Source organism: Podarcis raffonei, chromosome 8 (genome assembly GCF_027172205.1).
Source record: "Podarcis raffonei isolate rPodRaf1 chromosome 8, rPodRaf1.pri, whole genome shotgun sequence".
In the NCBI taxonomy this organism is placed as follows: Eukaryota; Metazoa; Chordata; class Lepidosauria; order Squamata; family Lacertidae; genus Podarcis; species Podarcis raffonei.
This window is the reverse complement of record NC_070609.1, coordinates 5,745,587-5,759,047: the sequence shown is the minus strand read 5'-3', so window position 1 is coordinate 5,759,047 and position 13,461 is coordinate 5,745,587. Positions and strand designations below refer to the sequence as shown.

The 13,461-nt window shown below is 49.6% G+C and overlaps 1 protein-coding gene across 1 annotated transcript in view; it reads right to left on the bottom strand.

Moving 5' to 3' along the window:
• Positions 1-2,863: 2,863 nt before the first annotated feature.
• The window catches only part of SLC8A2 (solute carrier family 8 member A2), a 122,359-nt gene continuing 111,761 nt past the window's right edge, over positions 2,864-13,461 (bottom strand). The window contains exons 5-8 of the mRNA XM_053397737.1: positions 11,302-11,426; positions 9,480-9,579; positions 4,910-5,185; positions 2,864-3,342 (exon numbers count right to left, since the gene is read on the bottom strand). Coding sequence (XP_053253712.1) covers positions 2,966-3,342; positions 4,910-5,185; positions 9,480-9,579; positions 11,302-11,426 — 878 coding nt within the window. The 3' untranslated portion in view covers positions 2,864-2,965. The remainder of the gene's footprint in view (positions 3,343-4,909; positions 5,186-9,479; positions 9,580-11,301; positions 11,427-13,461) is intronic.

Genomic DNA, 13,461 nt, shown 5'->3' with positions numbered 1-13,461 from the left:
CACCACAACACACCTGATGGCAGCAGGGCAGGCCCCAAAGCAAACACAGCCCTGAACACTGCTCCCTGCCCCATCAGCAACTGCCGCCTGAGGCAGCCACCTCGCTCTACCTAATGGTAGGGCTGGCTCTATTCAAAATAGTGGGTTGAAACAGAACTGTACCACGTGGGATTTCTGGAGCTAGAGACACTGCAGGAAGCTTTGCGGTGCACAAACGGATGGGCTGAGATGGCCGTTTCCAACCGGCTAGCGTGTTTCCAGGTTGACCAGTAAAACTTGTGTCTTCCAATCACACAGCCAGTCTTCTGGTCCTCCACCTTGGCTCCACTCCTCAGCCAGTCATTGAAACCCATCATCTGCCATGTTTTTAAAGCTAGACAACCTCTAAGACCAAGTATGATTGGGCGGCAATGTTGTCCAATGGCAGTGTGAGTCTGGTTTCAGATCTGCTGTCTTTAGGTCCACCAGCCAATGATAAAGGACGAAATTGGATGCCAAAGCTCCGGTGGAGAAGGAAAGGAGTCTTGCGAAGAGTTCAAATAATCCCCACTCCATTCATCAGAGGCATGGTGCTGGGGTGCCTGGCCATATCTGGTTGGCACCCGGGATGGCTGTGGGCATGAGGGCAAGAAGGATAGTCCCAGAGAGTGGGCAGCAAAGAGGCAGTGAAATGCATGCACTGCGACAGCGTTGGAAGCAGATTTGTGAGGATGGCACCTTCCTTACCTCTCGCTCACTGCATCTGTGTTCATAAACTGAGGGGGAGCTTCCCTCTTCGTGGAGAAAAGTTATTAGAAGGAGGCGAAGAAGAGGGAACGGTTTCTTCAAAGAGAGGGAGAGTCCATGGAAGCCACAAGCTTGGAGCAGCCCAGCGCTCCCAGTTTCAAGATGGCGGCACTTCCTCTTCCTGTTGCAAAATGGGTTCTGAGCGAAGGCTGGTCTCCAGTCTCTTCCGTCTCAGCCAGGCATGCACGATTGTACGCTGTACCTGGGTGGGAATGAGCACTCAGCACAAGTCGAGACATTTCTAGTAGACTAGGGAGTTGGTGTGCCCAAGTGTCAATCGTAATGTTAAGTCTAGGCCAGGGATCGGCAAAGGTTTGTGGTTTGGGCTGGTTCATGGTCCCACAGACGCCGCGGTGGGCTGGACTGTGTGTGTGTGCATGCATGCACTCATGCGCAGCTATTTCCGGAGCAGAGGAGGTGTGTGTAGCTTCCCATTGGTTGCAGGAGCTTCCTGCAGCCAATGGGAAGCCGGCCAGCGTTGTGGAAGGCAGTCGCCACTCTGCTCTGCGCCAGTTTAGCATGGTGCATGGGAGCTGACCGAGTGGGTGTCCATGGGCCGGTTAAACAACCCCCACGGGCCGCTTGTGGCCCACGGGCCTTAGGTTGCCGACCCCTGGTCTAGGCAAATGTTTTGCTCCAGAAAGAGACCCTCAAGTTGCCTGCAGAGGGAAATACGGTAAGATCTACAAACACTGATCTGCACATTCAGATGGCCAGAAGGAAACGGTATTCGCTCAAGGCAACGTTCCTGCTTCCATTCACATTCTGCATGTAGGTGAGGCCATCTAGCACCTCCCCAGCCCCAGCCCCCACAAAAGAGCATCATTTTTACATTTCTGGCACACTGAAATTTCTCTGTCCTCCTTCCTGGATCCCACACGCTTCTCCGAAAGAATCACATGGGGATGAGCGGATCACTGAGGACAACCCATACCTATAGTTCAAAGGAAGGTCATCGGGTCCCCACCCCACCCCATCTGAGAGAATCGTCCATAGTGATGTGGCAAGCCATTCCACCACGGATAAGGTACAAAACGACTCCTAAAAGACTATACCATTCTCCCAGCCACCCACTAGAGCGAAATTCTTCTCATTGTGGTGGAAAAAGACATTCCAGGAAAGGAGGAGAGGAAGACCCTGTCCGAACAGTCGGAAGGTCAGGGATGTCACCCTCCTTTAAAAAGCAGGGCGGTACAGACGATTATTCTAACACCTTTCGCCGTAGAGAGCAGAACAGGAGTTAAAAGCGAGTTATGGCGCTGTTCCAAAAGAAGTTCACCAGTTTGGTGAACATGACCTCGTAGAAAAAGCAGCAGGAGATTTTGCTTGTCCGTTGGCCCCCCTCCAAAATCCCAGGAACGGGGGGGGGGCAGTGTGTGGGGAGGATGAATGTTGAGGTCAAACGTCCCCTTCTATTTGGGGTGGAGCCAGTTGTCACATGTCTCCGGCCGATGACAACTCCAACCCATTTCCAAAAGCACGTCGGAAGCAAGTGTCGAGAACGTCGAAATCGTTTAGAGAGAGAGAGAGATAGAAAACAAATGGCAAAATCCCATCACTGCTGGCGTAGGATTCGCCTCTCGAGAGCGGCCTTCATAAAACGCCACGCCCGCCTTCAAGAAGGGGGAGCGAGAGAAGGAAGGAAGGTGACTGGTCCCTTCTGGTTTTGTGGTCTTAGGTGCCGTGGAGCCGAAGAACCACAGGAGGGGGTTTGAGCAGACACATTGCAGACACAGCAGTAGCTGGGTGTTAAAAACAGAACGCACACACACACAAACACACACACACCATGCTCCCCTCTGTCTTGGCGTCCCTAGTTCCAGTGGGGGGGGGGAGACCCCAGGACTGGAGTATGGCAGACCCCCCTTGGGGAGTGAAGAGTGGAGAAACAGAAATGTCCTGGTTGGAGAGCAAGTGGGACAAGCGCAGGGGGGCAAATATGGCCTGGAGATGCCTAGAAATTTTGGGAGCAGCCATTGGACAGGCGTCTGCTCCTGAGGCGAGGAGAGAAGAGACCCCTTTGTCCCGTGTGGTTCAGAGGGGTGGCTGGCTGGTGGGGAATGATGCTCAGAAACTTGTGGGGGAACCAGGCCGCAGGAGCGTCTATTTGCAGAGGGTGCCCCCCTGTCGGCCAGCTATCTCTCCCCAGCCCGACCCCACGCGTTCACCCCAGCGGTCCTCAGAAGCCCTTGATATGGCAGTAGGCCTCGAGGCTGGCGAAGAGGATGTAGACGAGCCAGAGGCCCATGAAGAGGCAAGTGGTGAGGATTTTGGGGGTTCGGGGACCCCCCAGCTCGCCCCCTATGTGCGGCCGGCGGCGGTACATGAGGACGCTGATGGAGACGAAGGCGAAGATGGTGAAGAGGGTGACAGAGAAGGCCAGGCTGCCCGTCTCCACTTCGAAGTTTTTGCCTTGGAAGGCCCAGTAAATGGCCGCCACAGACCAGGCCACGCCCAGGCCCAAGAAGACGTTGACGGCGTTGCTCCCAGTCACGTTGCCGATGGAGGCGTCGGCGCACTGGTCCTGGAGGGCGGCCACTTTGCTGGCGAAGGTGTCTGTGGGAAGAGGAGAGCCGTGGTCAGCAGGGACAGAGGGTGGCCAACAACCCTGGGCGACCCAACCCCCTGCACCGCCACCTCCTCCTCCTGCAGTGATGCCCTGGTGCCACAAGGGGGCGACAGCAGTCAAGTGCCCTCTTCAAGGGAGGAAATGGCTGATCTCTTGTCAGGCTTCGGGGAATCAGCTTCCTCCCCCATGGCAGTAAATAAGCAGATCAATCGAAAGGAAAGTCTTACCCATGGGTAGGCAAACTAAGGCCCGGGGGCCGGATTCGGCCTAATCGCCTCCTAAATCCGGCCCTCAGATGGTCCAGGAATCAGTGTGTTTTTACATGAATAGAATGTGTGCTTTTCTTTAAAATGCACCTCTGGGTTATTTGTGGGGCCTGCCTTGGGGTGGAATGCCACCCCCCCCCCAGGCCACAAATGTCCTCACTTCACTTTTAGGGCTCATCCTCACTTATGTTTGTCCCCAGATTTTTTAGGTTTTTCCCTGGGGAAACCTGCTCTTTACTGCTGAAAAGGAACAAATATCAAGCCCCAGAAAACTCAACTGATGTTTGTTCCAATTCAGCAGTAAAGAGCAGGTTTAAAAGTGGCAGGACGAAAGGAAGGACCTCTCGGACTTAGGCCTAGAAATCATGGAACAAACAGAACTGTAGACGAGTCTTTAGAGTGGGCAAACGGCTGCTAGGCTTTGGGAATAGCCAGGGATCCTATTTGGTCTCTCAAGATCATCAGGTGCGCATGCTGTATGAATTGCTGCCTGCTTACTGTATTTTTTGCTCTATAAGACGCACCAGACCACAAGACGCACCCAATTTTTGGAGGAGGAAAACAATAAAAAAAAATATTCTGAATCTCAGAAGCCAGAACAGCAAGAGGGATCGCTGCACAGTGAAAGCAGCAATCCCTCTTGCTGTTCTGGCTTCTGGGATAGCTGCGCAGCCTGCATGCGCTCCATAAGACACACACACATTTCCCCTTACTTTTTAGGAGGGAAAAAGTGAGTCTTATAGAGCAAAAAATACAGTATGTTGCGAATTTGCTGTACGAAAACAGCACCCGCATACTATTGTCTCTTGCGTTTCAGTTGCTAAACTGGCCTTTCCTTTGCATGTGAACTTCTGGGCGGCATCAGGTTAAGGGTAAGAACGTATTTGCAACAGAAACATTTGTAAGAGATCCAGCAACAGACCCTCGACCTCTTGAACATGGGCTGGTCACCCCTGGGGATTCAGAGGCCCACCTTCCAGCAAGTCTTCCCGCCACCTTTCTGCCGTCAGGTTTGTTAAGTTGTGGGTGAACATATCAGACGACACAGCGATTCTTCAAACAGCTCTTGTTTATTCACAGGCCAGAACAGAACTGAACTGAAGGGTTCAGCCAGCCTGCTTATCTAGAGCTCCACTACAACACAACTGTAACCACTTTCTGTAACTATCCAATGGCTGAACGTCACTTTCAATCCCTTATTTGCATATGTGGACCTGAGCGAAAACTATCTACAGTATCCCCCTGCTGGCCCAGGGTGAGAACTTCAGTACATAACAAGGATAAATACCTGGTATGGACGTGCCCAGCGCCACAAAGACCACGGCGTTGACAGAGTCCTTGAGGCCGACAGTGCAGCCAAAGTGGGAGGCCAGGTCTCCGATGAGGGCCGTCAGCACCCCAATGACCAGGATGCTGACGCTGAAGCAAGCCCACCCGTTCCAGTACTCGGTGGGCGGGACGCAGGCGAAGAGAACCTTCCAGAAGACCGTCAGGAAGTGCATGACGTAATCGAAGCAGGAGGGGAGGCGTTCCTCGCGCCCGTCTTCCTCATCTTCCTCGTCTCCTAGGGACAGGGAGGTAGGGACTGAGAATTAGAGGCGCTTCTGGGCCGCTTCTGAGGCCTCCAAATAGGGGTGCCAACTTGAATAAGATATTAGGGGGGCAGGTAAGCCCTGCCCTGAAATCAATCAAATGATGCCCATTTAAATGGCAATAATAATAATAATAATAATTTACTATTTATACCACGCCCATCTGGCTGGGCTTCCCCAGCCACTCTGGGCGGCTTCCAAAAAAATATTAAAATACTGTAATACATCAAACATTAAAGGCTTCCCTAAACAGGGCGAGGATTTGAAGACTGCTTCCAGGTCCTAGTCTGACACTCTAACCACTACACCGCGCTGCCTCTCTTGTCTGGCCTTTCGCAGCAGCAAATTCACCTTTGGAAATTAAAGAGGCAAAAATTTCCCTTGACACCTGTATGCTTTGCCTGCTCAGCCTCAACATCAGTTCAAGCTGCTGTTAATGCCAGAAGGGTGAAGTGACCTACCTGTATTGAGTCCTTCTCAAAGTACCGTATTTTTCGCTCTATAACACGCACCCGACCATAACACGCATGTAGTTTTCAGAGGAGGAAAATCCGTAGGCATGCCACCCGTAGGCATTCCCTCTATAACACGCACAGACATTTCCCCTTACTTTCTAGGAGGAAAAAAGTGAGTGTTATGGTGCAAAAAATACGGTACTTTTCTTCTCGTTGTTTATTCTGGAAGGTGCTGTAAGGCACGTTGGCCACTAGAGGGCACCACGGCCATGCCACATAATGACTGGAAGATCTACGCCTCATTCTACTGATTTCTGAGGGTCCTGTCTGTCTCACCTCCATCAGGCCTAGGGCAGGGCCTGATAGACGACAAAAGGACTGCTGCCACCCAGCAGAGAATACTGTTTGCATTCTGTTAAACTGCTTTTTAATTGTGTGTTTTTTAAAAAAAACCTTTAACTGTTTTTGTTTGGGTTTGGTGGGCGGAGAGTGTATTCAGCTGTTTCTGTTTACATTTTCATAATGCATTTTGTGTTTTTATAATGTAATTTTGTAATGTAATGGTGACAGCAGTCACGAAATTAAAAGACCCCTGCTTCTCGGGAGAAAAGCAATGACAAACCTAGACAGCATCTTAAAAAGCAGAGACATCACCTTGCCGACAAAGGTCCGTATCGTTAAAGCTGTGGTTTTCCCAGTAGTGATGTATGGAAGTGAGAGCTGGACCATCAAGAAGGCTGATCGCCAAAAAATGGATGCTTTTGAATTCTGGTGCTGGAGGAGACTCTTGAGAGTCCCGTGGACTGCAAGAAGATCAAACCTCTCCATTCTTAAGGAAATCAGCCCTGAGTGCTCACGGGAAGGACAGATCGTGAAGCTGAGGCTCCAATACTTTGGCCACCTCATGAGAAGAGAAGACTCCCTGGAAAAGACCCCGATGTTGGGAGAGATGGAGGGCACAAGGAGAAGGGGATGACAGAGGACGAGATGGTTGGACAGTGTTCTCGAAGCTACCAGCATGAGTTTGACCAAACTGCGGGAGGCAGTGGAAGACAGGAGTACCTGGCGTGCTCTGGTCCAGGGGGTCACAAAGAGTCGGAGACGACTAAACGACTAAACAACAACTACAATGTAATTTTATCTTGTGAACCGCACTGAGACCTGCGGGTATAGGGTGGTATATTATTATTATTATTATTATTATTATTATTATTAATACTAATGGGCGTCATGGCCACTTTCTACCTCCACTGGTAGAGGCAAGCAATGCTTCTGTTTATGGAAGACAATCTTACTTGGCTACAAGTGATCGCCAAAGAAAAGGTAAATGTAAAGGATCCCTGGATGGTTAAGTCCAGTCAAAGGTGACTATGGGGTTGTGGCGCTCATATTGCTTTCAGGCCGAGGGAGCCGGCGTTTGTCCACAGACAGCTTCCGGGTCATGTGGCCGGCATGACTAAACCGCTTCTGGCACAACGGAACACCGTGATGGAAACCAGAGTGCATGGAAACGACATTTACCTTCCTGCTGCAGTGGTACCTATTTATCTACTTGCCCTGGTGTGCTTTTGAATTGCTAGGTTGGCAGGAGCTGGGACAGAGCGATGGGAGCTCACCCCGTCGCGGGGATTTGTTTTTGTTTGTTTTTTAAATAATATTTATTACTTTTCCAACAATTTAAACACTACGAAAAAAAAGAACAATACGTCGCGGGGATTTGAACCACCGACCTTCCAATCTGCAAGTGGTGGTTTATCGGCTACTTTAAAATGAGGCTGCATTTTAAATTGCATTTTAACCTGTATTTTAAATTGGTTCTCCCCCCCCCTCTCTTTTTTCCCTATTATGTTTTTACTGTGATTTCATTGGTGTTAGCCGCCCTGAGCCCGGCTCTGGCCGGGGAGCGTGGGGTATAAATTATTATTATTATTATTATTATTATTATTATTATTACTGGAAAGAGTTGGCTCTGCCTTTCGCTGCCTCTGGCTCCGCCTACCATCTGGGCTCCCTGGATTCCACCTCACTGGCCCCAATGGGCACCAGCCAGCACTATTTGGCTTGTGTTACTAGGGCTGTTTAGGCACGCGGGTGGCGCTGTGGGTTAAACCCCAGAGCCTAGGACTTGCCGATCAGAAGGTCGGCGGTTCGAATCCCTGCGACGGGGTGAGCTCCCGTTGCTCAGTCCCTGCTCCTGCCAACCTAGCAGTTCAAAAAGCATGTCAAAGTGCAAGTAGATAAATAGGTACCGCTCTGGTGGGAAGGTAAACGGTGTTTCCGTGCGCTGCTCTGGTTCACCAGAAGCGGCTTAGTCATGCTGGCCATGTGACCCGGAAGCTGTACGCCGGCTCCCTTGGCCAGTAAAGCGAGATGAGCGCCGCAACCCCAGAGTTGGCCACGACTGGACCTTTATTGGACCTTTACCTTTTACTAGGGCTGTTTAGCAATTTTGAGAGCCCCGGACTAAAGCCCTTTCAGTGTAAATTCCTGCACTGCATGGGGCTTCGGCTAGAATGACCCTTTACGTTTCTTCCAGCTCCACAATTCTATAACCCTATGGCACAAAATAGTCTCCTTCCTTCTCTCTCTCTCTTCCTTACCAAAGAGTGTCAGTGGCGGGGGGAGGCCTGGTTGACCGTGTGAAGGGAAGAGAGATTGAAGCAAAGAACATTGTGGGTGGACAGCAGTGCAGGGCTCAGGGGAGGGGGAGAATATATAATTTCTCTTTCTGTTTCCCTCCCGGTCCATTCCCTCCCCACCCTCGAATTAAATAAAAATAAAAATCCACCCACAGCTTTTATAGCGGGTGCTGTCACCGTAAAGAGATTTTCAGGGCAGCAGCAAAACTACGCAACGCCTGTGCTTTATTTATTTATTTGTCGCCAAAGAAGTAATTTCTAGGCTCCTTGGTTGAGAGGAAAATCATAGATTTCGGCAGATTTACTTAGTCATCAGTGCAAAAAAATATAAATAAACCCATTTTCTTTCCCACAGCTAATTATGTGAGGTGAGGGAGGGGTATGGCCAGAAGGCGCCACGAGGAGTCCTTTCCCCTCCCCCTTCTTTTTTTAAAAGTGAATTTTGAGAGCCGGGGGGGTATGGGTGGAGTCTTTGGTGAGGGCCAGGAAGCTGAGAGGTGTTGATGGACGGGAAGAGGGGGAGTGCATCAGAAGAAGGTGTTTATATCAGTGTTTAGGTTAATGTATTTTTTCCTGCGTTTCTTCTCTTGCATAAATTTGTGTAAGGTTGTTGTCAGGTTGTAGTTCCCATGGCTGCCAGCAGATGGCGCTCGCCCTGCAAACCACAGGGTGATGACCATTAGGAGGGGATGGTGGGGAATGGAGAAGGAGAAGAGGTTGAACAGAAGGGCGGGTGGCAGAGGGGGAAGGGGGGAAAGGACTTGGGGGTGGAAAAGCATTGGGGCAGGCCCATTTGCTGTTGAGCCATGCAGTTTGGGAACAGACACCCGCAGCCAAAGCAATCTGCCCCTTCTTGCACCGCCCCCAAAGGAAAAACTTGGACTTCCCTTTCACCCTTCCTCAAATCCTTTGGCGAAATCTCTAAGCAGGACTGACCTCCGTAATGCAAAGGTAAATCAATCAAGGTTGATTCGGATGTACAAGACAGCTCCCCGCAGGAGCTAGGTGAGGTTCCGCAAGCGAGGGGCCACCACTGAGAAGGCCCTGCTTGTGCATTGCCACCCTCTGGACCTCCCGGGGATCAGACACACAGAAGAGGGCCTTGGGCAACAGTCGCAGGGTAAGCTCACGATGGCACCCTCTCTCAATCGCCCCAAGTTAGAGTCGCCTACCTGCACTCACGGTGATCGCCTCTAGAAACTGTTCCCGCCAGGAGTGCGTGCCAATCACCAGAGCCAGGTTTGTCTTCTTGATGAGTTTATCCACCGTGTTCTACAGAAGGCGGGCAACAGAAGCACAGTCAGGTCTGCCTGATATGCATATATCACTTTCAGCAAACATGGCTTCCCCCAGAGAATTCTGGGAACTGTAGCATGTTACCAGCACAGACAGTTGTTAGAAGACCCCCTCTTCCCCTCCCAGAGCTACAATTTCCAGAGTGGTTTAACCATCTTTCCAATTCCCGGGGAACTCTGGGAATTGTAGCTCCATGAGGGGGAATGTGGGGTGGGTGGGTGTCTCCTAACAGCTCTCTGCACCCTTAACAAACTACAGTTTCCAGGATTCTTCACGGGAAGCCATACTGCTCTAAAAGTCTAGGGCGGGTGGCGTTTTGGGGGGAGCAGTGTGGGTCGTGGTTTCGTCAGTCTTAAATTCAGTCCTTCACGCATAACCCCCCAAAAAATCTATATTAGGAGTAGTAAATAATACAGTCATACCTCGGGTTGAAGTAGCTTCGGGATAAGTATTTTTGGGTTGCGCTCCGCGGTGACCCGGAAGTAACTGGGCGCATTACTTCCGGGTTTCACCGCTCGCGCATGCGCGGACGGTCAAAATGACGTCACACGCATGTGCAGAAGCGGTGAATCGCGACCTGCAGACACGGGTTGCGTTCACTTCTGGATGTGAACGGGGCTCCGGAACAGATCCTGTTCGCATCCAGAGGTACCACTGTATCATCATTTAACTATTATTAAATACCGTATTTTTTGCTCCACAACACTCACTTTTTTCCTCCTAGAAAGTAAGGGGAAATGTCTGTGCGTGTTATGGAGCGAATGCCTGCGGATGGCGGGGGGATCTGCTGCAGTCGTGAGCAGAGGATCCATGGTTCCCCTTCGTTCCCTCCTCCGTGGCTTACTTTGAAACAGCAAAGCGGGAGAAGAGCCGTTGAGTGGGGAGGAGAGAGGGACAGAGAGCCTGGTTACAAAGCACGGATCCACATGGATCCTCAGGATTTTTGCACTGGGTCACCCCAAATTCACCATCAGATCACATAGCATGTCCATGGCTACAGCTTGCACCAAAAAAATCACGCACCCACTGTTGCCTGGGGCTGCAGTGGTGCAAAAATGTGGTTACAAAGCATGGATCCACATGGATCCTCAGGATTTTTGCATTGGGCTACTCCAAACTCACCGTCAGATCACATGTCTGTGGCCACAGCATGAACCACAAAAATCATACATCCACTGTTTCGTTTAGAATATTTTTTTTCTTGTTTTCCTCCTCTAAAAACTGTGTGCGTGTTATGGTCGGGTGCATGTTATAGAGTGAAAAATACGGTAATATAATTTGGCATTTATGAATAGCACAATAGTAAGAGTAGAATGCTTCATGTTACTATTGTGAGCCACTTTGAGCTGCAAAAGCGCCATATAAATGCAAAACCAAATTCAAGATCCAGCGAAGCCTTTTTATGTCGCTTGCTTGTTATTTATTTAATGCATCCGTATCCCTCCTTTTCCCTCCAAGGAGGGCAAGGCGGTTTGCGTGGTCCTCCCTCTCCCCCTTTAATCCCCACAACAACAATAACCCTGTAAGGTTGGACTGAGAGGCGGTGACTGGACCCCAAGGTCGCCCGGTGAACGTCATGGCTGAGTGGGAATTCGAACCCTGGCCTCCCAGCTCAGAGTCCGACGCTCTAACCACGACGCCACACAGGTGTGAAGGGCTGGGAATCGAGGCTGGGCAAGGCACCTGCCGTGTCCTCACCTTGAAGTCGTAGGATTCCTCAATGATGACTTCCAGGCGACAGTTTTCCCCCAGGACCGGTTTCCCCATCTCAGCGATCCGCCGGGCTTCCTCTTCCTCGGCCGAGAGCTTCTTGTCGGCATCCACTAAGTCAGGGGAAAACATGGCGTAAGGAAGAAGAGACTACAGCGGCACCTTGGTTCTCAAACGCCTTGGTCCTCAAACGCCGAAAAAACCGGAAGTAAGTGTTCTGGTTTTCAAACATTTTTCGGAAGCCGAACATCCGAAGTGGCTGTCGGCTATTGTTTCCAGGGCGCCTGCACCAATCAGAAGCTGCGCCTTGGTTTTCGAACATTTTGGAAGTCAAACAGACTTCCGGAACAGATTAAGTTCCACGCTTTTGCTACTTATTTTGCGTTTTTGTGGTTTTTTTCGGTTCATTTGTTTTTGTGACTGTGTGGAACCCAGTTCAGTTACTGATTGATTGATTGATTGATTGATTGATTGTGTTACTGTGGAAAGGGATAAAAGCCCCCCATCCAATAACAATAACAATCATCAGTCCAGGTAAGAAAAAAATAATTTTAATTTTTATCATCTACAATACTGCCTTATTTATTTTATAGTACAGTACATTGATTATTGCTTTCATTTTATGGATCAATGGTCACGTTAGGTAGTGAAATTCATGTTAAATTGCTGTTTTAGGGGTTGATTTAAAAAGTCTGGGACGGATTAATCCGATTTGCATTACTTTCTAGGGGAAAGTGTGCCTTGGTTTTGGAACACTTTGGTTTTGGAACAGACTTCCGGAACGGATTAAGTCTGAGAACCAAGGTACCACTGTATACTGATATCCCACCTTCTCGAGGTGGTGCGCAGATAGCAACAGAATCGTAAGCGGGGCACCTCCAAAGGCCATCTAGCCTGACCCTCCTGCCAACACCAGGGAGCACACCTCCACAGCATCTCAGATTGGCGGCCGTACCCTCCCCGTTTAAAAACCTCTAGCGAAGGACCGTTGCTTTCTATCCTGCAAATTTCACCATCCTCACACCAACCCTCTGGGGTAGGCTAAGCTGAGATATAGCAACTGGTCCTCCAGGAAGTGACCCGAATCAACCAGCTTTTCGTACCCAGAGATATACTGCTCTTGTACATGGAGGTTCTGTATTTTGCTCTTGCAACTTTTCACTGTTGACGGCAGGCTTTCCTTTCTTGAGTCGCACAGCCCGTTCCTCTGCATCAAGAGATTTTGGAGCCCAGTTTTTATTTAACTTTAAAATCTTGCCATATATATTCTAGACAGTGCTTTTCTTTCTTTCTAGAAAAATAGGCGCTGGTACTCACCACCAAGTTGTTGCAGTAAGTGTCACACTTTTTAACAACAACAAAGAGGTTCTTGTACCAAGTACCCCCGAGTACCTCCTGAGGGAAAATGCACTGATTCCAGATTCAAAGTTCGTTATACACTTCTCTTTAAACTCTGACATCCTGTCTTTCTCTCCATGCTGATCTTAATCCCACCCCAATTACATACTGCATTCTAATAAACATTTCACCTGAGACATATCCTTCTATTTCATATATTATCAATCTTGTACAGCTGCTCATAATTCAAATCCTGCTTGGGATTTCGTCTGATGATGATATTTTTCTTTTCTTATTTTTGCTGTTAGTTTCTTTTGTCAGCTCTGCATAGTCATACACACACACACACACACACACACACACACACACACACACACAGTGGTACCTTGGGTTAAGTACTTAATTCGTTCCGGAGGTCCGTTCTAAAGCTGAAACTGTTCTTAACCTGAAGCACCACTTTAGCTAATGGGGCCTTCTGCTGCCGCCGCGCCGCCGGACCACAATTTCTGTTCTCATCCTGAAGCAAAGTTCTTAACCTGAAGCACTATTTCTGGGTTAGCAGAGTCTGTAACCTGAAGCGTCTGTAACCCGAGGTACCACTGTATATATATATATATAGTGTCTTGGCCACAGGAGCTCTTCAGACCCACAGGCTTCCATAGAAGGTGTGGCCAACCTGATTGGGTATAATGGGAATTGTAGTTCAACTTATGGAGGGCGCCATGCTGGCTACCCCTGTTCTTGAGCCTTGAGAACATATTAAGGGTGCAACCTGCCTTTGGCCATAACCTAGAGAGGGCCACATAATTA